The sequence below is a fragment of the Lampetra planeri genome, chromosome 1 (assembly GCF_965212315.1).
Source record: "Lampetra planeri chromosome 1, kcLamPlan1.2.h2, whole genome shotgun sequence".
Taxonomy (NCBI): domain Eukaryota; kingdom Metazoa; phylum Chordata; class Hyperoartia; order Petromyzontiformes; family Petromyzontidae; genus Lampetra; species Lampetra planeri.
The window spans coordinates 13,576,144-13,600,679 of record NC_136107.1 but is presented as its reverse complement, the minus strand read 5'-3'; the positions used below and the strand labels follow the sequence as shown (position 1 = coordinate 13,600,679).

Sequence of the window (24,536 nt, the reverse complement as noted above, 5' to 3'; positions counted from 1 at the left end):
ACGACTGCCAGGAGTTCCCTACGTGTGACGCAGTAGCGCTGCTCCGCTGATGAAAGCACACGACTACCATAGGCGATAACCACCTCCCGACCCTGCTGGACTTGCGACAAAACACTGCCGATGCCCACATCGCTGGCATCCGTGTCCAGGATAAAGGGGAGGCCAAAATCCGGAAAGGCCAATGGTGGTGCATCTGTCAGACGTGAGCGCAGCTGCTGGAATGCCTCTTCCTCCAGAGGGCCCCAATAAAACCTCTGGTTCTTAGCCGTCAACACGTACAAGGGCTTGGCAATGGTTGCGAAGTTGGGCACAAACCGGCGGTAGTAAGAAACGAAACCCACAAACCAGCGTACCTCTGGAACCGTTGTGGGAACAGCCCAGGCCCTCACGCAGGCCGTCTTTTCCGGGTCTGTAGCCACTCCAGACTCACTGACGACGTGGCCCAAGTAGCGTACCGACGACTGCATAAGGTGGCACTTCGACTGCTTGAGCTTCAAGTTCGCGTTCCGGAACCGCAGGAATACCTGACGTAATCGGTCAATGTGTTCCTCGAATGATCGGCTGAAAACAATGATGTCATCCAGGTAGATGAGGCACGTTTCCCATTGGAGGCCTGCTAAGGCCAACTCTATTATGCGTTGGAACGTCGCCAGTGCAGTCTGGAGGCCCATTGGCAGGCAGTTGAACTCGAACAGGCCCTGTGGTGTCCGGAACGCTGTTTTAGGCCGGGAGTCTGCGTCTAGTGGGACCTGCCAGAACCCGGACAATAAATCCAGCGTACTGAAAAATTTTGCTCCCGCCAGTGCATCCAATGAGTCGTCGATACGTGGTAGGGGATATGCGTCGGCCAGCGTGACGGCATTGAGGCATCGGAAGTCCACACAGAATCTCAGTGACCCATCTGACTTCTTGACTAGGACCACCGGTGCCCCCCAGGGACTCGAGGATGGAGAAATTATGTCGGCCCGCAGCATCTCCTGCACCGCTTGTTGAATGTGCCCTTTTTCCATTGGGCTCATTCTATATGTGTTTTGGCGCAGGGGTGCGGCATCTCCCGTGTTGATGTGGTGATTCGCGACAGATTTGTGCACCCTAGGTCGAACGGTCCCCGGCTGAACACGTCCGAGAACTCCTGCAATAACGAGTGCAGCTGCTGTTTCTGGTCGGGCGGCAATCCCGGCTCAGGCCTCGCCAGCTGGTCCATCCACGATTCGGCCCCTCTGTCCTCGGACTGGCTGATGCTGCCTACAAGCTCGGGCTATGTCCCTGGGGCTCCTAGTGACAAAGGACTAACGTGGGCCAGAACTGTTCCCTCCTGCACCGTCGCTGTTCTATCGGAGGTGTTCAGCACCTGAATGAACAGATGCTGGTTCCTCTGTACAATAGTTTCGGCTCCCACCAGCGCATGGCGATCCATGGCAGCTGACGCCGGAGACACCAGGATGGGTGAGTCTGGTCGGGCTGTCTTGAGGGGGGACCGATATTGCAGCGGAATCAGCATCTGGGCTGCCGGGGGAATGAAGACAGACTTACTGACCAGAGCCTGCACGTAGGGTACACCCCGGCTGGCCCCCTCCGCCTTTAGGAAATGGAGATGCGTTCCCTGGACTTCCACCCGCCCATTGGCCAGATCGATTTTCATTGGCATCCGCCTCAGAAAGTCTGTCCCCAACAGGCAGGGTACGGGCAACGTTGCGGAGACAAGGATGGGTCCTGCTACCGAAAGCTGCCCAATCTGTATCGGGGCTTCAACCTGGCCCAGGAAGCCCATGCTGCCTCCATTTGCTGCAATGAACGTTGTCTTGACGGGGACTAAAGGTCGGATTTTATCCGGCAGCATCTCGTGCATGGTGCTCGAGATGATCGTGGCTGATGCCCCCGTATCCACCAAGATACGTGCCGACACTCCCGCGATGTCACCAAGACCGAGGTTCCTGACGTTGCCGCTACCACCCGCCTTGCCAGCTTCCTCCATTGTGTGGCTGAGTCCGGCCACTGACCGGGCGGCGTCTCGTTATCCTGTGGTGCATGGTGAAATGATGGGGGATGGATGTGAATGAACCGAAGATGGGGTTCCTCCCTTTTGAGTGCGTCGCAGCAGGGTGAACGCGCCCTTGTTACATAGTGTGGGCTTACCCCTGGGTTGCGGGCTGGGCTCTCTATGAGGTGCAAATTGCCCCCCCTTGGTGACGTAGGATGGGCCCCCCTTGTGGTGTGGGGGGGCCCCCCCCCCATTGTAGGGGGCGGTGGGGACTGGGGGGTGGGCCTTCCCGTGAGCCCCTCCCTTCTCCCCTCCCTTTCCTTTGTCACGGGGGCGTGGTCCCCCTGATTCTGTCTCGCTCCGCCGCAAAGCGGTGGTGAGGCGGGCCGTGGAACTGCTCCAGGGCGCAATGTCAATCTTGTGGGCTGCCTCCGCCCCCGGGCCGTTGCCCTTGGAAACTCGCCGGCGTCGCAGGTAACTGGTGACGTCACGCCCGCCGGCGACGTCACGCCCGCCCGCGAAACCACGCCCGCCCGCGACGCCACGCCCGACCGCGACGTCACCGCCGGCCGTGACGTCACCCCTGGCCGCGACGTCACTTCCTGCCCGCGACGTCACTTCCGCCCACGACGTCACCTCCGCCCGCGACGTCACCTCCGCCCGCGACGTCACCTCCGCCCGCGACGTCACTTCCGCCTGCGACGTCCCTCCCGGCCTCGGCGCGATTCCCGGCGCGGTCCCCGGCCTCGGCGCGATCCCCGGCGTGGTCCCCGGCCTCGGCGCAATTCCCGGCGTGGTCCACGGCCCCGGCGCTATTCCCGGCGCGATCCGCGACACCACATTCGGCCGCGAAGTCACTTCCGGATGCAACGTCACGTCCGTTCGCGACACCACTCCGGGACGCGACGCCACTTCTGGTCGCGACGCAATCACCGGCCTCGGCGCTATCCCCGGCGCGATCCCCTTCCCCCGACCCGGACAATGGGGCCTGGGGAACGACACCGACGGCGCCCACCCCGAGGAGACTCCCGGTAAGTTTGCGGCGTCGGAATTGTAATTGCTCGGCCCGGCCGAGAGGCCGGGCGGGACGGCGTCACTCGCCTGGATCCTGTCGGCGTTCGGCCCCGGCGGGTTCCAGGTGACGTTGGCGGCCTCCGGCTCCGTGCGGCACCCCCTCGCCACATGCCCCTCTCGACCACAATGGTGGCAGACCCACGGGGCGTTCCGTCGGGGGGGCTCGGCGCGATGTTGTAGAGGCGGCTGCCAGCGACGCGGCGGCTGGTCGCGCCCCTGGTCCCTCTGCTCCGCCAGTCCCTGGATCGCCGCGTACACCTCCCGCAGCGATGGCTCCGTCTCAGACGTCGGGGGTCCGTTCCCAGCTACCCCACAGGCAGCCTCTGGCGATGGTGCAGGTTCGGCGGTTGGTGTCGCTGGACCCAGTAGCGCCGCGGCAACGGCTCGGCTGTTCCCCCCCCGCCGCGCCAGCCACCGGGCCCACGGGTGGCGCCCGGCCCATGACCTGCTCGTGGGCTTGGATGGTCCGGGCAGCCCACAGCGAGGTGCGTTCCCCCGGCGTCACTACGGGCATTACAACGCCGGCGCGGCAAGCGTAGGCGATGAGGTGCTCGACCACGAGGTCCTCGAGCGCTTCTTCAGCCAGGCGAGGGAAAGCTCTCCTTGCCAACACGAGCAGCGCACCCCTGTAGGCTAAAGGGGATTCTTTAGCCCCTCACTGGCGATCCTGGAACCGTTTAAAGGCTCCTTCCACCGGGCAATAGATCTCCCCCAAAGCCTCGTAGGCCGCCTGTAGCGTGGACTTGCTGTGCGAGGGAAGGGAGGTGTAAGAGGAGAGTGCTTCTTTGCCCAGAACGGATGGCAGCGCTCGTAGTGCCTCTTCGTCTGTCCACTCGAGAGCGTGGAAGGCAGCCTCGAATCGGCGGACAAACCCCTCCCAATCTTCTTCCTCAGCCACGAACTTGTCGACGGGCCCCAGCCGACGCGGCCGTCCGGCCACCTGCTCTCTGTGTTGGGTGTTTAGCCCTGGGGGTTTTGGCGGGAGCGGCGGCGGCTGGCGTGACGAGGTTGGTTGCGGCTCCTGCCCGGCTGGCTGGTCGGCCTCCGGGTCCCGTGGCCTCTCTTCCCGTAGTACGCGTGGGGGTCCCGGTGCTGGCAGGCCCCCCATAGGGAGCCTCTGCAATAGCTCCTGGAGTGCCCTCTCCACGCGGGCCATGCGGTCCTCCATGGGGTCCTCCAGGCGATTCGGGCCCCCTGCTGCTGCTTCTGATAGCAGGCCCCCTTGTTGCCCGGGATGGGAAGGATCCCTGGCCCCTGCTTCCTCTTCCCTTGGCTCTTTTCCGCGGGGATTCCTCTTTGTAGCCATTGAGATCCCACCACTGCCACCAGATGTAAAGGGGAGCCGACACCATATTGCAGGGGTCTCGTCCTTTATTCCTTTTCTTCCATCCACACCTGTCCCCAGCCGTCCCAATATCGTTCCCGCCAAAGGCCCCTTCTTCCCGCCCGTTCTCTCCTTATATCTCCTCGATCACCCCTCCCACTAACCCACCTATTGGTGGGAATCCTTCCCCTGACACCCCTAGATAGACATAAGCATTTCAGCAGGGAGCCGTAACTTTTAGGCATCGCCCTTTTTTTGTTGTTTAAAGCTATTTCAGCAAATAAGGGAAATATAGTACAACCCTTGCAAGAGTTGACAGAAATGATTTTCAAATGATTGCACGCCAGCGGTAAAAATTCAGACGCAGACAGAGGGCCATGTCACGAGAAGCGGCGGCCTCGTCAGATGCGCGCAGCTCACCGTGCGGGCTCGTTGCGTGTCGGAGATGAAAATCGTTAAGGCCACCACCGGGTTCATGCTGACGGCACACGGGGGGGGGGGGGGTGGGCCTCATTTACGAACCAAGAATTGCGCCGCACCGAATGCTCGCCGCCCTCCCTCCCTCGCTCGTTCCACCACAGCCTCCGCACGAGCGGCCACATTACCAAGTCATTGATTCCGAAGCTCCCAGTGCCTTTTACAGCTCTCTCAAACGAATCCCGAACACTGGCAGATATTTTTTTTCTCTCTTTTCCCCACCGAGTTGTTTTTTAACGTTTCGACAGCATGAAACGCATTAGTGAAATTTAAAAGAAAAAGCTTTTCATTGCATTTCACGAGCCACCGTTTAATAAAGGTGGTCTATCACCGATAATTATCTCCATTATCTCCATATATATAAAAGGCAAAGTTGTGAATATGTGTGCCAGTTCAAAATGTTTAGCGTACTTACTGACATGCAACAAACTGGAAATTTGTCATGTGGGTACTTTCCAGACTGTACAAAATTATAAAAATACACTTTTTTGGGGGGGGAGGAGCTGAATAATGCATATATTTTTGCACAGCAAGTGAGCTGTGACGTCAAATCTGTCACGTGACCCGCGCACGTGGAAGCGTCACGCATTGTAGTGTAGTGGGTAGCGCGCTCCGCTACGAACCCGGCGACCCGAGTTTCATTCCCACTCACGGCCACCACCGGTGACGATTATTTCAACCGGTCCTAGGCCTCCCCTAGGTCGTCTCAGCCTCAAACGAGTAACTGGTGTGGTGTGTGAACATCGCCACTGGGGAGACAAAGGCGGCCGGGCGTGGTGAATCCAAGTCCCGGGCGAAGCCGGGTAGTAAAGCTAGTAGTTAATAAAATATAAACTATTACACCCACGCGGACATTTTCTGCTTTGTATCTCGCTGGGTAATTTGAATTCTATCAGTCCCTATAAGCAGGTTAGAGTAGCGCTAAATCAGGGAATACTTGGCACTTCCTCCCCCTTTATACTAAATCCGCAATCAATGCAGCCATCCCATAATCCTCCACAATTCACCACAATCAGCTTGCACAGCTTATTCACGGCTGTTTCATTCGGGAGGCTTAAAGTCTGTTTTTAGTCCATAATAAAGCACTTGCCATGGTATGTTTGAACAAAGCTTCCCGATGTTTAAAAAAGTACGTAGCAATGCAAGGATGCTTAAGAAAGCATAACACTTATCTTGCTATCGTATCAATCTTTGCACGGGATTTATTTTGATACAAATCCCCCACAGCAATTATGGTACCGGCTTTAAGATGTTGTAGCATAACTGCATGAACTCGTTGTGAATGACGAGGGAGTTCCCATCAACACCCAACAGTTTCAGGACTATTTAACGTAAATACTTATTTGCGGTATGAATGACAGTAGGAGTAATGAATGACCATGTGTGTATATACTGTATATATAACGGGTCTCTTGAAAATGCCAGCTGACACTGAGTCTGGCTTTCCTGGGTAATTATAGGACTGTATTAGCGACATATAAAGAGGTAGCACAGGGCAAAATGATTGTGTGGTGTCTAACAGGCAGCAACTCAATTATAACACGCTTAATAGATAGATCTAATTAAATTAGCTTATTATTTTACAATTATTGCACTAATTACACAAAATTAATCAACTGCAACTGAATTGATCGCCCTCTGATTTGGCGCAGATTATGAGGGATGAGAGAGCTGGGGAAGTGAGGGAAGATGAATTCGTGTTGACGTAGCAGAGGAATCATCCGTTGGTATAGGATGTGTATTTAACATCTAACCACTACACTTAATCAAAACACCTACACTTAATCGAAGGGTCATTCTGATGTTCACGATTAAGATAACAAATTGCAATACGTATTGGATTTTAAATTGGCTTATTTTGCATTGAATTGCATTTTCTCTAATACAACTCCTCTCCAATGTGTACACAGTCGGATTGCACCGCATATAGTTTGACGTGATGTCTAACGTTTCTCTCCACGCGTTGGGAGCTTCTTCGGGAACTGAATAGATGTGCGCCCTTTCCTTCCTTGATTCGAAAGCATTCTCCCCGTTGCTGCTGGTGCTGCCGATTTTGTCGGACACGGAGGAAATCCTCGGACAACCTCATGCCGAACAACAGGCGGTTGGGATAGTGTGTTGGAGAGCTACATAGCACGGCCACTACAACATACGTAGTCGTAAATAATGGTGCTTATTCAGTATTTTGTAAAAAAAAAAAAAACTTCCCTCGGACGTTGAATTTGTTTCCCTACAGAAATTGGTATGAAAGGGGTTTATGTTGTAATATTTTATTTAAATTGGTTTGTCAATATGTTTTAATATTATTTCCTGTTGTTTTCAGATTATTATTTTTTTTCGCATGGGATTTCCCCTACCCCCCACTGTAAAATGCTTTCAACCCAGTCTGTCTTTCAAAGCAGGCTTGCGTTGTCAATTACTTTCAACTTAATATAAAGGACATCTATCTTTAGCAGTCTATAAATATCTAATTAATTGTATCTGATCGTCAAATTGGGGAACAGTGACACAGTAATTAGCGCACTGTGCTATGAACCCGGAAGCTTGAGGTTTATTCTGTACCACGAAACACATTGGTGATGAGAGATGTCTGAACCCATCCTATGCCTCCCACTTCACCAATTCTCACTGGCCAACCTGGTAAACTCCCGTGCTGATTCTGGGTCACATTTTTAATTGAAAACTAAATTGTTTTGGGGGTTTTGCAGCCTGCTTTGTGTTGTTTCTCATGGTTTTCAGTCTCGTTTATACAGTTGTGTTAACGCCATTAGCCTAATGTAACAAATGGCGTTTCGTTGTCACATGAATGGCATCACGCCTATATAATTGATTCTGACATGCTGTTGTATATGTCGGATTATGAAATTTTGATAAAAATATTAAAAATTAATAAAATTTTGAAAAATGCGCAAATCGCATAAATTATGATAATATATGTAATTATATGCATAAATTATGATAATCACGGAGATAATCGTAGTAATTTAGGCGAATGCTTGCGATTATGTTAATGTGTGCAGTCATGATAATTAGGCTTAGCTTCGTTATCCTGAGTTGTATCAATCGGGATAAAACGATTATCTTTGATTGAACATTTACTGATTATCTTAGTGTTTTTATGTTATGTTAGGTCTCCAAGTTCATATCTCATCGCAGGTAACAGTTCCTATGAATAAGACAGTTTTGCATGGACTGGGAAAGAAGCACTCGAACACTTGGTGTTAAGCTATTTTAATTCTAAACAAACATATGACCTCTAAGATGCAAAGGCAAAAGTATACGTCATTAGATTCATCAGCAAGATTATGCAATTAACGAAAATGAATGACTAAAACATTCTTTTTCATGCAACTCGACGGCAGCAACTGCTTTGCACGATCAGTTGATATTGAACGCACCACCTTGAAATGGCAACCCTTTTTGAAACACAAAGATAACTTTTTGAAAGTCTTATTCGTGTGCGTGTTATGTGTGCGTTGTATTGTTCCTTTGATAATTAATATTTTAAGTAGAGGCAGGGGGCTGTGTCGGAGCTTTTGGGGTGGGTGAGGATACAACCAGCGGCCAGAGAGGTTCCTCTCGCTTGGGCGTGGCCGCAGCGAGCCCGTGCTGCTCCCTCGCTCGGGCGTGTCTCTGCTCGTGCGCTCTTTCTCTCTGCTGCTGGATGACGAGTTGGCACGACGCTCGCCGACGTGGTGCGCTGGACGTCTTGTCTGTACTCACTGGGTGTTGGTCGGTGTGTGTGTGTATCAAACACACGGCGCATTCGATGGCGCTCTCTCTCTCTTGGTGGCAGCTCCAGGCTTCTCCACTGCTGGATGATTTTTGAGTCGGCACGATGCTCGCCTTCGGCGGTGCGCGATGATATCGTCGTCGGTTTCTCCTTGATCGCTGCCAACTTCACACGGACACTCGCCCTTACTTCAGGCTGTGTTGGCTCAAGCTCTGCATGACGCGGCTGTGCGCGCTCACCGGCTTGGAGCGCTCTGGCGATTAACGATGGCTCTTGTTGCTCATCCGCTGCTGCTCGTCCTTTTCGAAGCTCGCTTGGTCGACGCTTGGCGATTTCCGCCCTTTCTACGGGTTGATTGCTTGTTGTCATTCGTCACTCTCTCTTCTCCGTGCTTTCCTTTGTTCGTGCAGCTGCCAGCTTCACTCAAACTTAACCACACCTCGTCACTTCGTTCTGCGAGAAGCGACACCTGCCATCGGTATCGGTGTTTGCTCCCTCACGACGCTCTACCAGCGGGAGCACGGCTGAACCCAGCCTCGACCCAGTTTGAACTCAGAATTCTGCGACTCGAACGACCCCTCGTCGTCCCATCTCTCCTCGAGGCACGATCCGCCCCAGCTCCCTTGCGAGCCCCGTCGCAACGCCGCGTCGCAAGCCGAGTTGCGAGACTGAGCGCGACTCGAACCAGACTGCTCTCAGACTGTCACTCTAACGACCCCTCGTCGTCCCATCTCTCCTCGAGGCACGATCCGCCTCAGCTCTCTTGCGAGCCCCGTCGCAACGCTGCGTCGCAAGCTGAGTTGCAAGACTGAGCACGACTCGAACCAGACTGCTCACAGACTTCTGTGCGTTTGTGCTTAAACTCAAAACGTAAACACCCTCTCCTCTCTGCGCATCTCTTGCGAGAGGAACAACAAACCAAAAATCCAGACATCCCAGCTATACCAGCACAGACCCCTTCCCCTCGCGACCCTTTGACCCCTCCTCCCTCTGAGTGGGTCATTCCGAGGCCAGATCCCCAATACGTATTCAGGCTGGTATGTGTTTGTGCCAAATCGTTGGAAGACAAAGGTGGCCGAGGAGATGTATGCAATACATTTATATGGTCCTGTGTGTTACATTTATTCTTGATATTTCTTATGAGTTCCCTCGGTCTTAGTATCTCGTGGTTATTATTCGGTCTATGCTTAATGAATATTCGTAATGATCCTCGTTACATCATTATTTTGAGGGCTTTGCCAAGTTTGGTTATGCGTTTGTTTCCAGGCATTGGTGTTTATTCTGAGTTATATTTTAATGTCCTGAGGTTAAGTGTAACTAAGTTTCCACTTAAGCTTTCGGGAATTCGTATTCTTTAGTTTTGGTAAGGTCATGTAGATAGAAACATACAATACAAAATAATATATATGCGTTGAATACGAGTAATATAAGGGAATATCTAATAACAAGCCCCTATTGTAGGCTGTCTGATTCTTTTTGTTAAGTTTCTACTTTTCGTTAAGGAAAACGCGAGTTGCAATAGTTGTTTTTCTCTGCTCTGCACCTTATCTGTGCATCTCAGACGTCTTGGGAAGGTTAGGCCATCGACCTTTTGTCCATCTGGATCTCTCTGACCTCTCTGTGCTCTGAAATCTTGCCACTTAATGGCCCTCCCCGTTTCACAGATTCCTGCTGTGTTTGTGAGGAGTAGAGGCTGTTTTCATTATTAATTTTTTTAAAATATATATATGTAAAAAAAACATTTTTTTTTTATTATTCTTAATATTAATTTTTGAAAAACAGGGCATAGATACAACAATGCGCACAATTCGATGCATGTATCTTGAGCATATTCATCTGTTTTTAATTATTATTTTTATCAATGCATCATTAACTCCCCTGATATCTATCGAGTGTTTTAATGTTTTTGTTGGCAAGTGTGGCACTGGCAGACAACTCCAGTGCTACCAATTGCATCCTGTCACGTCCCGTCGCATCACGGGAATCGCGCCTCCGCCAGGCACACATACGTCCGAGTGCATTACCGCGCCTTCGTGCGCTCAATGAGCGCCATGTCACATTCATGCGAAGGACGGTGACTTGCGTGAAGATGCCTTTTCACAGGCCATTTCACCCCCAGCTTTCCTTGGGTAGGATGGGGAAGTAGAGGGAAGTTGTAGAAACTAAAACTGACGATGTACTGATTTATGTAAACCTTGTTTTGAGAAATGACAAAATATGACAATGTATGTGTTTATAATAATATATATGTTTAGATATTCCGCGGGTTTATCCGGATTGTGCTATTAGTGTAACATCAGGAGTCAAATAATTCAATCAGAACTCTTGCAGAGCAGCCGAACCCTCCGTGCCAGAATGCGGCCCATGGAAACGGATGTCACAGAGATGCCTTCAAGTGACCGTTTATCCACACTCGGGGGCAGTACTTTTTCTCCCGCCCTGCTACGGAGGAATGCTCTTTGCGTACAACCAAACCTATATTTTTAATTCTCAGAGCTAAAATTGAGGGAAACATTTTTGAGAAAAGCATACAAAAATTAACTTGCAAGTGGCTGACGCGAGTGATGGTGAGAGACAGAGCCCGAGCTGTCGTCATCCTGAGGAGTGGTGTCCTGAAAGCTGCTGCTGCCCCGAGCCATCCCTTTGCGTCTCGAGCTCTGGAGCAGCTCGTTCCAGCCAACGTGTTGCAGCATCACAGCTGACTGCCGAGTGGCTGGGACGCATGCCTATTTAATGCACTAGCTCTCTCCGTCTTTGTCTGTAATAGGGAGGGGGTAGGGGCATGATAACTTTCGTAAAGTTGATCGAATATGAACCAAACTTGAGTGTAAAGTTGTGTTGATATTATGGACTTAGCCCTCGGGAAAGGTGGTCAAACTAATCAAACTAGCTATCGAACCCTTTCGTCTCATTGTGACCTATGCCTAGTACTGCTTTTATTGGAGATTGAAATACTTTAGCGCACAAACATAATCTGGAAAGCTTTGCAGAATCCAAGCGTCTGCATGATTTTTCTTCTCTTTGGTGCCAATCTTCTTACATGACCACACCATAGGAGCGCTACGTTCCTCAATTATTTCGATCATTTCAATTCACATTGCCCATGATGGAATATTATTAAATTAAATGTAATGTAATCTTGAGAAAATCTGAAATTTCGATCACAGGGATGGTGTCATATTACATCTGAAATATTCTCCATGAGCACGGATATACAGTAGTTCATGCACCTTAGAGCACAGAGTATTCACAAAGGCTTCAGTGGGCAGTTGTTGTTTTAAGAGTTGACGGATGTTTTAATTAATTAGATATTTTTATTAATATCATTAATCTGCGGGAACATCTCGTCTGCAAGCGTGTCCGGAATGTAACTGAAATTTGTGCATCCGCTGTTTCCACCGGCGGCACAGGCCAGCTGCGAGATCAACGGTGACATTCCCGCACGGTTGCCCTCGATCCAGGAGGGCAAGGAGGAAGAGGAGGAGGACGATGACGATGACGGTGGCCCCGACGAGCACACTCCGCTGTCAGCCAACTCGAGCAGCAGTGGCTGCAGTGTCCATGCGTCCTTCACACCGCGACCGTCCCCGCGCCCATCAACACACGGCCTCTCACCTCGTGCGACCTCCCCTCCACACGGCGGCAGCGCTTTCATACGCACGACGATGACCACGATGGGCGTCATGCACCCATTGGAGTACCCCAGCCGCGGGGGTGGCCTGGGCATAATGCAACCCCACGACAGGAGGTTCCCCATGCGGAGCCAAGCGTTCGGCGTGAGTGCGCCGGAATGCGCTGGGCGGGCAGCGAGGCCGGAGGTCGAGGAGCCGGGGCACTGGGGCGGCCTGCTGCTGTCGGCGCAGGGTCTCGGTCACGCACAGCCGCTCAGCCCCAGGTGAGTCCGCCCAGGTGGAGCTCGGCAAAGTGCATCTCGGCCAACATCGCTGTCACTTTAGACGCCGTCTGTCATTCCAAGCGGTGAACCCCGGAGAGTTTAAGCCCTGGTTAAAGGGGCCAGACTTATGATCAAGTCGCCCAGAATATCCTGATGGTGCTTAGATAGGTGATGATGACCACACAACAGGTTGGTATAGGTTGCAGGCCTAGATGGTGGGCAGCAGAGACAGTGCAGCAATATCCATTTGTTTTTCTGTCCTGTACTTCGATGCTGCCTGCCTTCAGCAACCCGTACTAACCTGTGTGGTGAAGTATAATCAATTATTATACCTGACAAAGGAAACTTCTGTAATTACATATGAAATGACCGAAATTAAGAGGCACTCACCCCAAGCCAATGTGCAGCCAAACTGGATTTCAAAAAGTAGGTTAAGGCCTCCTATTGGACAGGAGGCAGAGTTTGAAAAGATTGGAGGAAGGATTTAAACGGGGAAAAGTGGGAAACAGAAGTGGAACCCGAAGGCGACGGTTGGGAATCGTTGGAGGAGAAGGCCAGGCGATTGCCGTGGTACAAACAGTGAGGGAAAGTTCGAGAAAGGGGGCTCGAGAAGGATAAAAGGGGAGAGCACGAGGAGAGGGGATGTTCGAGGGAAGGGACGAGCTAAAATAAAGAGACTCCGAGTTGACAGTCGTCGGTGTATTCTCACATAAGTGTAGCATGGTAGGTATCAATTACCCAGCTGGTCGGCTACTTGCATGCATCCTCTTACTGTGGGCTCCACTCCGCCCCCACCACAGCATTGAGGCACAGAAGTCAGCACCTGGTGGCACGATCATCATAACTTTGACCTCTGTTTTGAAAACTGTACCCAATTGCTTTGTTTTTTTCTTCCATTAGCGTCCACTGCATTTCAATGGGTTTTATTTTTATTATTTAAAAAAAGTACTCTATTCTGTGTTTCTCCACAGTTTATATATGTGTGTACTGCAACACTCTATTTTTCAATTGTTAATTACCGCTGTTTGCCAATAGCCTTGGTTTTCCAATACCTTTCCACAGTGTATTTGTTGTGTTCACATGTGTAGTTCTATGCAGCATGGGGATTTGTGGGTTAACTGCTTGGCGAGTCCTTTGTGTGTTCATCCTCGCGGGAACTTGCCGGCCATAGACTGCTAAGCTCCCATTATGCCCAGAGTAAAACAACCTTGTTACTTCCTAAGAGTCTGTTCAATGCCAGGGTTATTATGGGCAGGATCGGTTTTTCTTTTTATTCTGTAATATAGCATGCTGCACGCTGCTGCCAGCTACGACGAGTAAATCGACAATGTGGATGCTTGACAAATAAAATGGAATAAAAAGCTGAAGACTGCACACAAAATTATGAACAAGAGCATTCTCACCATTCCAGTGGCAGACAATAAAAATAGCATATGCATTGGGGAACAAGCAAAAATCAGGGACATTGTATTGAATGTTAAGAAAAGTAAGTGGGCAAATACAGGACACATTGCAAGATAGGAATGATGGTCAGTGGATGAGACTGGAGATGGAATGGTATCCAATCGAGAAATGTGTCTGATTGAAAGATATAGAGCGATAAGATCAGTTAATCTGCAGGATATGGATTCTAGAATGGCAACAGTGTGGGGAGGCCTTAATCCAGCAGTGGAGAAACAATGACTGGTGAATACTGATGATGATAATGTGCATTGCATCTCCTACTCACCCAGTTGGCAGGTCTCTCACTATCCTGCCTGTAGCCTAGGCCTTCCTGATTCTCTCTCTACATCATTCCCTGACACTCTCCCATATACCTTCACCCCAGTTCATTGTGTTATTCCAGTCAGTCTTAGGTCAGCCCTTCCTTTTTAAAGTAAAATGCACAGTTAGCATAATTAACATGTATAATTTTGGAGTTGAAAAAACATTTCAGTTGGATTGTCAGGTATTCCAAATGAGTGGTGATTTTTGTTCAGCCACGAACTTATCAATTTAAATATTCTGAGTTCACATCCTGGTTGGGGGCGACATCGCAGCCCATCATCTCCCTGATGATAAATACAGTGAGGGAAAAAGTATTTGATCCCCTGCTGATTGTGTACATTTTCCCACTGAAAAAGAAATTATCAGTCTATCATTTTAATGATAGGGTTATTTGAACAGTGAGAGACAGAATAACAACAACAAAATCCAGAAAAACGCATGTCAAAATTGTTATAAATTGATTTGCATTTTAATGAGGGAAATAAGTATTTGAACCCCTCTTAATCAGAAAGATTTCTGGCTCCCAGATGTCTTTTATACAGGTAACGAGCTGAGATTAGGAACACACTCTTAAAGGGAGTGCTCCTAATCTCAGCTTGTTACCTGTATAAAAGACACCTGTTCACAGAAGCAATCAATCAGATTCCAAACTCTCCACCATGGCCAAGACCAAAGAGCACTCCAAGGATGTCAGGGACAAGATTGGAGACCTACACAAGGCTGGAATGGGCTACAAGACCATCGCCAAGCAGCTTGGTGAGAAGGTGACAACAGTTGGTGCGATTATTTGCAAATGGAAGAAACACAAAAGAACTGTCAATCTCCCTCGGCCTGGGGCTCCATGCAAGATCTCACCTTGTGGAGTTGCAATGATCATGAGAACGGTGAGGAATCAGCCCAGAACTACACGGGAGGATCTTGTCAATGATCTCAAGGCAGCTGGGACCATAGTCACCAAGAAAACAGTTGGTTACACACTACGCCGTGAAGGACTGAAATCCTGCAGCGCCCGCAAGGTCCCCCTGCTCAAGAAAGCACATATACATGCCCGTCTGAAGTTTGCCAATGAACATCTGAATGATTCAGAGGACAACTGGGTGAAAGTGTTGTGGTCAGATGAGACCAAAATGGAGCTCTTTGGCATCAACTCAACTCGCCGTGTTTGGAGGAGGAGGAATGCTGCCTATGACCCCAAGAACACCATCCCCACCGTCAAATATGGAGGTGGAAACATTATGCTTTGGGCGTGTTTTTCTGCTAAGGGGACAGGACAACTTTACCGCATCAAAGGGATGATGGACGGGGCCATGTACCGTCAAATCTTGGGTGAGAACCTCCTTCCCTCAGCCAGGGCATTTAAAATGGGTCGTGGATGGGTATTCCAGCATACAATGACGCAAAACACACGGCCAAGGCAACAAAGGAGTGGCTCAAGAAGAAGCACATTAAGGTCCTGGAGTGGCCTAGCCAGTCTCCAGAACTTAATCCCATAGAAAATCTGTGGAGGGAACTGAAGGTTGGAGTTGCCAAACGTCAGTCTCGAAACCTTAACGACTTGGAGAAGATCTGCAAAGAGGAGTGGGACAAAATCCCTCCTGAGATGTGTGCAAACCTGGTGGCCAACTACAAGAAACGTCTGACCTCTGTGATTGCCAACAAGGATTTTGCCACCAAGTACTAAGTCATGTTTTGCAGAGGGGTCAAATACTTATTTCCCTCATTAAAATGCAAATAAATTTATAACATTTTTGACATGCGTTTTTCTGGATTTTTTTGTTGTTATTCTGTCTCTCACTGTTCAAATAAACCTACCATTAAAATTATAGACTGATCATTTATTTGTCAGTGGGCAAACGTACAAAATCAGCAGGGGATCAAATACTTTTTTCCCTCACTGTACATCGAGTGCCTCTTGGTGGGCAGTTAACAGCAGTTATCCTTTGGAATGATTACCTCCCACCATGTGAACGTGGTCTTTCCACCACTAGTTCAGAACTTCCAGTGGGGTTTATTATTGCCTCCGATGATCATTTGCGCATTGAGATATTCGCTTTTCAATCGTGTCCACTATTCTCAATGCACTAATATGACTTGCTTGTCTCACTTTTGTGAGATATGTAGCCTGTAGACAATACAGCACCTGGAATTTCCCACAGCAAAGCTCAACCTAGAGCAATGGATCGACTTCAAGGTCAAGCTTTAGAGTTAATACCACTTTATGCATCTTTGTCTGTAAAAACACCAGGAGACCAATGTGAAAATAGTGGGGCCCAATGCATGCAAAATGTATTTATGAATGTCTTAAAATTGTGTTGAACAAGTTTAATTAATTTGTATGAAAATTTACATTCATTTTCACTTATGTATCATGCAGAGTAACAGTGTTCTTCATACACTTTACACTGTTTTTAATAAAATACCGCAAAAACATCCCAAATATATTTTCAATAATATTATTACTTTAAAAAATATTATCTTCAAGTCTAAAAATGTTCAAAAACATTTGAGTTGAATTTTATTGTGCATTCTTTTTTTTAAGTCTTTGCGCTGACACATACAATTCTGCCGGGCAACAAATCATTTTTTTTAAGCAAATTACATTTATATATTTTTTTTTATTCCATGAGCATAATTTTAATCAAGGACAGCTTACAATAGCTAAACACAAAGCGTGTTGTACGTGGTGCATAATGTGTGTTTACAAGCAGCTTGCCGCCCGCTGCTGAGAAACAATGTGTATAGATTAGCGTTGTTAAAATCAAAACATTTTCGCATTATCGGAAACTGAATAATAACAATAAAACATAATAAACATAATAAAATACAATTGTAGAGAATTGTATTTTATTATGTTTTATTTTTATTTAATTTTTATTATTTTATTATTTCCCTTTTACGTGACTTTACTGAAAGAACCAAGAAGATGAATCCCTGCAGTCACGAAAGCTTTAAATCGAAATTTAGTATAAATACAGTTACCCGTTTGCCGCATCTATAAAAGATTATCAATAAATATAAAATTTGTATCTTTTAAACTGAGAAATTAGGGGCCGTCCATGAATGACGTCACACGGCGTCACAAAAAGTCAGACCCCCCCCCCTCAAATATGACGTCACAAAGCTCTGCCCCCCCCAAACAATAAAAAATGCTTCAAATCGCTTGAAACTATTGTGATTGTAGTGCGTATTTAGTGTGCCGCTGCACTCTGATGTTGTAGGAGAAACATTTATTAAAAAGTATATTTAATTAAGTAGAACGTTTTGTATATATTTATTTAAAGTTGCGCATTTTGATGTGACGTCACATTTCTCAACCCCCCCCCCCCTCGTCACACATCGTCACAAATGTCTGAGCCCCCCCCCCTAGGTGCGTGACGTCATTTATGGACGGCCCCTTAAGGGAGCTGCTGGGTTTTAATGCATAGCACACTGGATTTGCAATCCAGAGGTTCAACTTCATCTCCCGGCGCAGTAACTGAGACAATGGGAGAAAGTTCTTAATCTCGCTGCCTCTGTCCACACCACAGTTAGTCTATCGGCAGGTCACGTGTGATGGGAGGGAAAAGTGTGCGTACTCCCACCTCTTCCAAGATGTCTGGCCAGCATGGAAGAGCAGACCAAACACCCTGTTGGCCTCCCTCTAGTAGAGTTGGCCCTTCCACCAGCAGTGGCGTGATCAAGCGATCGCAGGGCTGCATATTTACCTTTTATCAGTGACTTAAGCAGCCGCACAATTCCAATCTGGGCATTCGTTACTAACTTCCACTGGAAATGGTTAATGGATTCCTGACGTTCAGAACCGGTATTCGAGTCTTTCATAACCATAGTACAGATACAACTGTTTGTGTATACATATTAGCACACAACACATATTTATACTGTAAATATTTCAGGTGTGATCATGCATCAATTCATTGATAAGCGCTGATTGTTCAGCTCACGCCGTCTACATCCAAACTAATTTTTTTTTTTTGCCAGGTAAGGCCCACATCAAATTACATGTGTTAAGAATATTTTGTTAGGAACGTCTCTCAATCGGTATGATGGATTTATGTGACCCCTGCAAGCCACGAGTAGCTGCTATATTCACCGCATTTTTTATAAGAAAAGGAAAAAAAACTTGCGTGAAAAAATCAAATCGAGATTTGGAATCATGACAATTTAGCGCATTGTCGGGGAGTTAGTTCTAAAACTTCTAATATATCAGGTAGCACAGTGCACATTTCTGTGCAGAGTGAAAATGGAATTTTAAATTAACAATAAAGATGTTTTAACTTTTGAAAGTTTAAAACAAATTACTACGCATTTTACCGTTTCAGACAGACAATCACAAATGGTGAAAATAACCCATTGCTATTCGTTTCAACGCCGCGTGTTTCATGCCCACGTTCTACTCGGCCACCCTTTAAAATTCTTCGAGTCAAGTAATTTGATGTACGAGTTGTCGGCAATAGCTGGAGGGGTCTGGACAAAACGATAAAATGACAACAAATAAGTGATAAGCGCCAACAGTTTTTCCTCGTATACCCAGGGGATTAGAGCTAGAGTGGCACGCACGATAGGCAAATGAAGATCTATCGTTACTCATTCTGATAACTATTTAACATTTGTTTAAAGTTCATTTAATGTTCATCAAGTCGTGCCTTGCCCCTCTCCCCCTGAGTTGTTATTTGCCCCCGTTCAGACAAGCTCAATCCGCTGCTGCTCTGCTTGGAATAAATAAGCACCTCCACTTCTCTCCCCCACGCAGGGTTGTTGATGGCACTGAGGACACAGGAAGCTCCCAGAGGGTCAGGGGGTCAGCCAGCTTCACGGATGTCGCCATCGTCGCCGCCACACCCGCGAGCGGTAATTAGCTCCAAATCCTCTCTACTGTGCTCTCGGGTTGTTACCGAGCGTTGTTCGGCACAGTGTCCCAACATTTCGCTCCGCGTGCTGCGAGTTCAGTTCCTCAAGCAGCTCCCAGCATGTTGAGCAAAAACCGATAACAATCTAGATTATTATAATTATTACACGCGTAAGATAAAGGTAACTGCAACACTCTATTGTTGCCTTTTTTATTCGCAAAAAGAATGTGTATAAAAATGTATTTGCAATATATAGCACTTTGACAGTCGACTGCTGGATGAAGGCCTCCTCCCCTCGCTGTGTAGATCAAGAGGGATATTTGGCTGAACTTCATCACACTGGTCAGTGCTGGGAGGAAGCACAGAACTGGTTCAGATGACACTCGGGTCTTGAGGCTTAGGACATTATTTCGATTATTATAAATTCCTTGTGCCAGTCGTGAGGTCCGTCGTAGTCATGAACAGTGTCCCGTCAGTATGCTATCTTGCATTTGCAGGGTTTCATCTCGCTGCACAGCAACCCCATGCCAGGGGTTCATCGGATCTCGAGGAAAACCGGCAGAGCATAAACCGGCTCAACGAGCAGGTAGAGTTAACGGGAGCCTATTGTGCCCCTCCCTCACCACGCCAGATCTTGGCAGATTGGGACTCACCCCTGCCTACCTCTCAGCTCTCATCTCACTCTGCTCTGCTCCGCACACTCTACTACCTCTCCCCTCTCATCTCAGTTCTCCATGCACACACAAGGCCACCGTTTTACAACGAGTGGCACTGTGTGAGTGTGAAGATTGGGTGGTGAGGACGGAGGTAAGCGAGGTAAGTGAAGGACTGTGAGGAATTGTGTTCGGGAATGGCAGTAGATCAGACAGGGAAAGGAGGACTTCTCTCACAATCTAGATACTCAGCTGGGAGCCAAGGCAAACGTTGGTTTTATCTGACTTAATCGGGTTTGTGCCAGCTGTCAATTAGAGTGATGTGTTGCTTACAGGATTACTTACAGAGCACATGTGTTTTTTCTCATAAAAAAATCAAAACCCATGTAGAGGCCGACCGAAACCGAAAGTAAACCGAAAGTTAAAAATATACTTTCGGCCGAAACCGAAACAGAAACTATGCCGAAAGAGGCCATTTGCCAACTTTCGGCGCCAAAACCAAAACCGAATTTCGGTCGGCTTCTAGACACATCACAGACTCGCACGCACACCCAAGCCCCCTCCTGCTGTGTAGAACCCATGTGGAGGAAGAGGAGGTGGGGTGGGATGGGGTCGTGGGAGGGTTGAATTGGATCATTGGAGGGGTGGGTGGGTTGGTGTGTGTGTGTGGCTGGTGGGCGGATGAGTGAGTGAGTGTGCATGCGCGCGAATGCACACTGTTGGCATCAGCACGCTGCTATAATCTGCTCAGTGTGCTGTGCGTGCCCGCGTCTGTGTGCTATGCGTGCGCCCGCGTGTGTGTGTGTGGTGCGTGCCTCGAGCTGCCTGTGAGAGCCCAGCCTCTGAGCCGCTCAATAATAATAAAAATAAAACATAATAAAATAATTCTCACGACGTTTCGGCCACAACGCAAGCAGCCGTCCTCAGGTGAAGAACATGTTCTTCAAGAACATGTTCTTCAAGAACATGTTCTTCATCTGAGGACGGCTTCTTGCATTGTGGCCGAAACGTCGTGAGAATTATTTAATTATGTTTTATTTTTATTATTTTATTACTTCCCTTCTACGTGACTTTACCGAAAGAACCAAGAAGATGAATCCCTGCAGTCACAAAAGCTTTAAATCGAAATATATTTCCATGTTTATGCATTTGTGAAAGTGACATACTCATGCAAGACGCAAAGTATACATTATTTAGTGTGTATGTATAAGAGGGGCGAAGTGGCGATGCAATGCTTTGAACCCTGCACCATGGACCCTGACACCCGAGTTTGGTGGTGATATTCGAACTGGTCCTGGATGCCCTCTCCACCAACCAGCACTGGCCAAGCTTGGAGAAACATGGTAAAACCCACAATACCAACTCAGCACGGGGAGGCCTTCATGCAGCAGTGGATTGACAAAGGGCTATAAACATATACGTAAGTATATTTGTGTGAAAGATCTTTGCGAATTTGTGTGCGTATTGTGCGTTAATTCAATTCCAGATGGACATGTCGGGAGAGGTGTGCCAACTCAGCAGGGATATCAGGAAACTTTCGGAGATTCTCAGGCCTATCCTAAGGTCAGGGCCTCAAGGCTGGACCGCAGGTGTTGTCGTTAGCTCGTTCAACGGAAACGGAAAAGACTCCACCGCGGGGCCAGAGCATCACCACCACGAACCCTCCTTCTCTCTCTTGGGCCACTGCGAGAGCGTAGAGGACAGATTTCTGTCCACTGGTTCAGAGTTCCAGCAGCAGCAACAGCAGGCATGCCTGCTGTCCAGCCGAGAGCGTGACAGACACACCATTGAAGGGGTCAGCGTTTTCCCGGCTGATAGTGCCAATCCGGGCTTTCACACCATGCCCGGAGAAAACCTGCCAGGAGGAACGGCCTTGGAATCTGACGGCCAGGAGACTCAGGGTCAAAAGGTCGGCGTCAGAGCATTGCTTGTCCAAAGCGACGAGTCGTCACTCAGAACCAAAGGGAAGCCGCCCCCTGACTCGTCGAAGTGGCCTCAAGATGCTCCCAGTGGATCCAGCGACAGACAAAGCCCTGAGAGTCGAGTGGGGGATGCAATTGAAAACATGGCCAATGCGGTGTCGATGCTGCACTCTAGTGACAGGGACACGTTCTCTATGTGCGTGGTGAAAGGGCCTACGGGACACCAGGTCGTCGAATTCGCCAATGAGGAGGGAACGAACGTGTAGAGAAAGCTATGCCGACGGGACGTTAACGCACAACAGCTATCCTTGCACTGCGAGAGATATGTGGGGCCTGGATTTTCTATCCGGCCAAGATTGCAATTGTCTTTTTGACCAAAGAATTTAACCTTTATTTTTCTAAGCTATCAATTTATGAAACACTGTAGAATCGGCACATTAACGATGGAAGCAACTGCGCTGTGGGCAGCTGCTGCTTTGTCATGTACTTGTAAAAGTGCTGAAAATGTAATGAATTATTTTAAATAACTTACTGTCCATTGTTTTTACCATGGTGATAAAACGCTTACAACATGGTGCCGCCAATGGCAGCCCTATGACACGTCTATTCATGGGGTGCTTCTGAAACCATGATAAGCTGGAACCTGCTACTTTTTAAGTTGCGTTGCAATTTATAAACATCTTCACGTGAATCCATTTGTACACTTAGTTGAAAATAACAAACATCGGATGCAGGTTGGAGCTATTAAAAATAAATCAAATATCATTTACATAATATCGATACACATCTATAAAATGTTTAATGGGAGGGAGGACGGGTTTGCAACCATGTATGGAAAAGTGGTGGTCCAAAAGTTTTGGGAAGAAGATGACAGGTGCATCAACATCAAGCTATGCTTATGTCGACACATTCTTCAGTAATAATACACCAGAATAAGCACATTGATGCTGGGGTTTTGATTCGCCAGAAAGAACTTTCACCACAGAGATGGAGCGGTGAAATCAACAGATGTACGGCAGCTCGATAGATTGTTGCATCTCGGAGATGCTCAGGCCTATCCTAAGGTCAGGGCCTCAAGGCTGGACCGCAGGTGTTGTCGTTAGCTCGTTCAACGGAAATGGAAAAGACTCCACCGCGGGGCCAGAGCATCACCACCACGAACCCTCCTTCTCTCTCTTGGGCCACTGCGAGAGCGTAGAGGACAGATTTCTGTCCACTGGTTCAGAGTTCCAGCAGCAGCAACAGCAGGCATGCCTGCTGTCCAGCCGAGAGCGTGACAGACACACCATTGAAGGGGTCAGCGTTTTCCCGGCTGATAGTGCCAATCCGGGCTTTCACACCATGCCCGGAGAAAACCTGCCAGGAGGAACGGCCTTGGAATCTGACGGCCAGGAGACTCAGGGTCAAGAGGTCGGCGTCAGAGCATTGCTTTTCCAAAGCGACGAGTCGTCACTCAGAACCAAAGGGAAGCCGCCCCCTGACTCGTCGAAGTGGCCTCAAGATGCTCCCAGTGGATCCAGCGACAGACAAAGCCCTGAGAGTCGAGTGGGGGATGCAATTGAAAACATGGCCAATGCGGTGTCGATGCTGCACTCTAGTGACAGGGACACGTTCTCTATGTGCGTGGTGAAAGGGCCTACGGGACACCAGGTCGTCGAATTCGCCAATGAGGAGGGAACGAACGTGTAGAGAAAGCTATGCCGACGGGACGTTAACGCACAACAGCTATCCTTGCACTGCGAGAGATATGTGGGGCCTGGATTTTCTATCCGGCCAAGATTGCAATTGTCTTTTTGACCAAAGAATTTAACCTTTATTTTTCTAAGCTATCAATTTATGAAACACTGTAGAATCGGCACATTAACGATGGAAGCAACTGCGCTGTGGGCAGCTGCTGCTTTGTCATGTTCTTGTAAAAGTGCTGAAAATGTAATGAATTATTTTAAATAACTTACTGTCCATTGTTTTTACCATGGTGATAAAACGCTTACAACATGGTGCCGCCAATGGCAGCCCTATGACACGTCTATTCATGGGGTGCTTCTGAAACCATGATAAGCTGGAACCTGCTACTTTTTAAGTTGCGTTGCAATTTATAAACATCTTCACGTGAATCCATATGTACACTTAGTTGAAAATAACAAACATCGGATGCAGGTTGGAGCTATTAAAAATAAATCAAATATCACACATCTATAAAATGTTTAATGGGAGGGAGGACGGGTTTGCAACCATGTATGGAAAAGTGGTGGTCCAAAAGTTTTGGGAAGAAGATGACAGGTGCATCAACATCAAGCTATGCTTATGTCGACACATTCTTCAGTAATAATACATCAGAATAAGCACATTGATGCTGGGGTTTTTGATTCGCCAGAAAGAACTTTCACCACAGAGATGGAGCGGTGAAATCAACAGATGTACGGCAGCTCGATAAATTGTTGCATCTCAAGACCATGAGATATTTCGATTTAAAGCGTTCGTGACTGCAGGCATTCATATTATTGGATATTTCGGTAAAGTCACGTAGAAGGGAATTATAAAATAATAAAAATAATACAATACAATTATCACGTTTCGGCCACAACACAAGCAGCCGTCCTCAGGTGAAGAACAGGGCCGTCGGAAAGACATTAGGACGCTGTCTTTCCGACAGCTCTGTTCTTCACCTGAGGACGGCTGCTTGTGTTGTGGCCGAAACGTCGTGAGAATTTTATTATGGTTTATTTTTATTATTTTATTATTTCCCTTCTACGTGACTACCGAAAGATCCAGGAATACCATGGGAGATGTTAACGGCTTGGGGAGGCTTTCATCCAGCAGTGGATAGATCATTGCCTACGATGATGATGATGAATCAAAGTTT

At 48.2% G+C, this 24,536-nt stretch overlaps 1 protein-coding gene across 1 annotated transcript in view; it reads left to right on the top strand.

The window, feature by feature from the left end:
• LOC144718693 (voltage-gated delayed rectifier potassium channel KCNH8-like) overlaps window positions 1-21,939 on the top strand; it is a 201,494-nt gene extending 179,555 nt beyond the window's left edge. The window contains exons 13-16 of the mRNA XM_078594151.1: window positions 12,000-12,484; window positions 19,002-19,099; window positions 19,596-19,684; window positions 21,238-21,939. Coding sequence (XP_078450277.1) covers window positions 12,000-12,484; window positions 19,002-19,099; window positions 19,596-19,684; window positions 21,238-21,939 — 1,374 coding nt within the window. The remainder of the gene's footprint in view (window positions 1-11,999; window positions 12,485-19,001; window positions 19,100-19,595; window positions 19,685-21,237) is intronic.
• The last annotated feature ends 2,597 nt before the right edge of the window (window positions 21,940-24,536 follow it).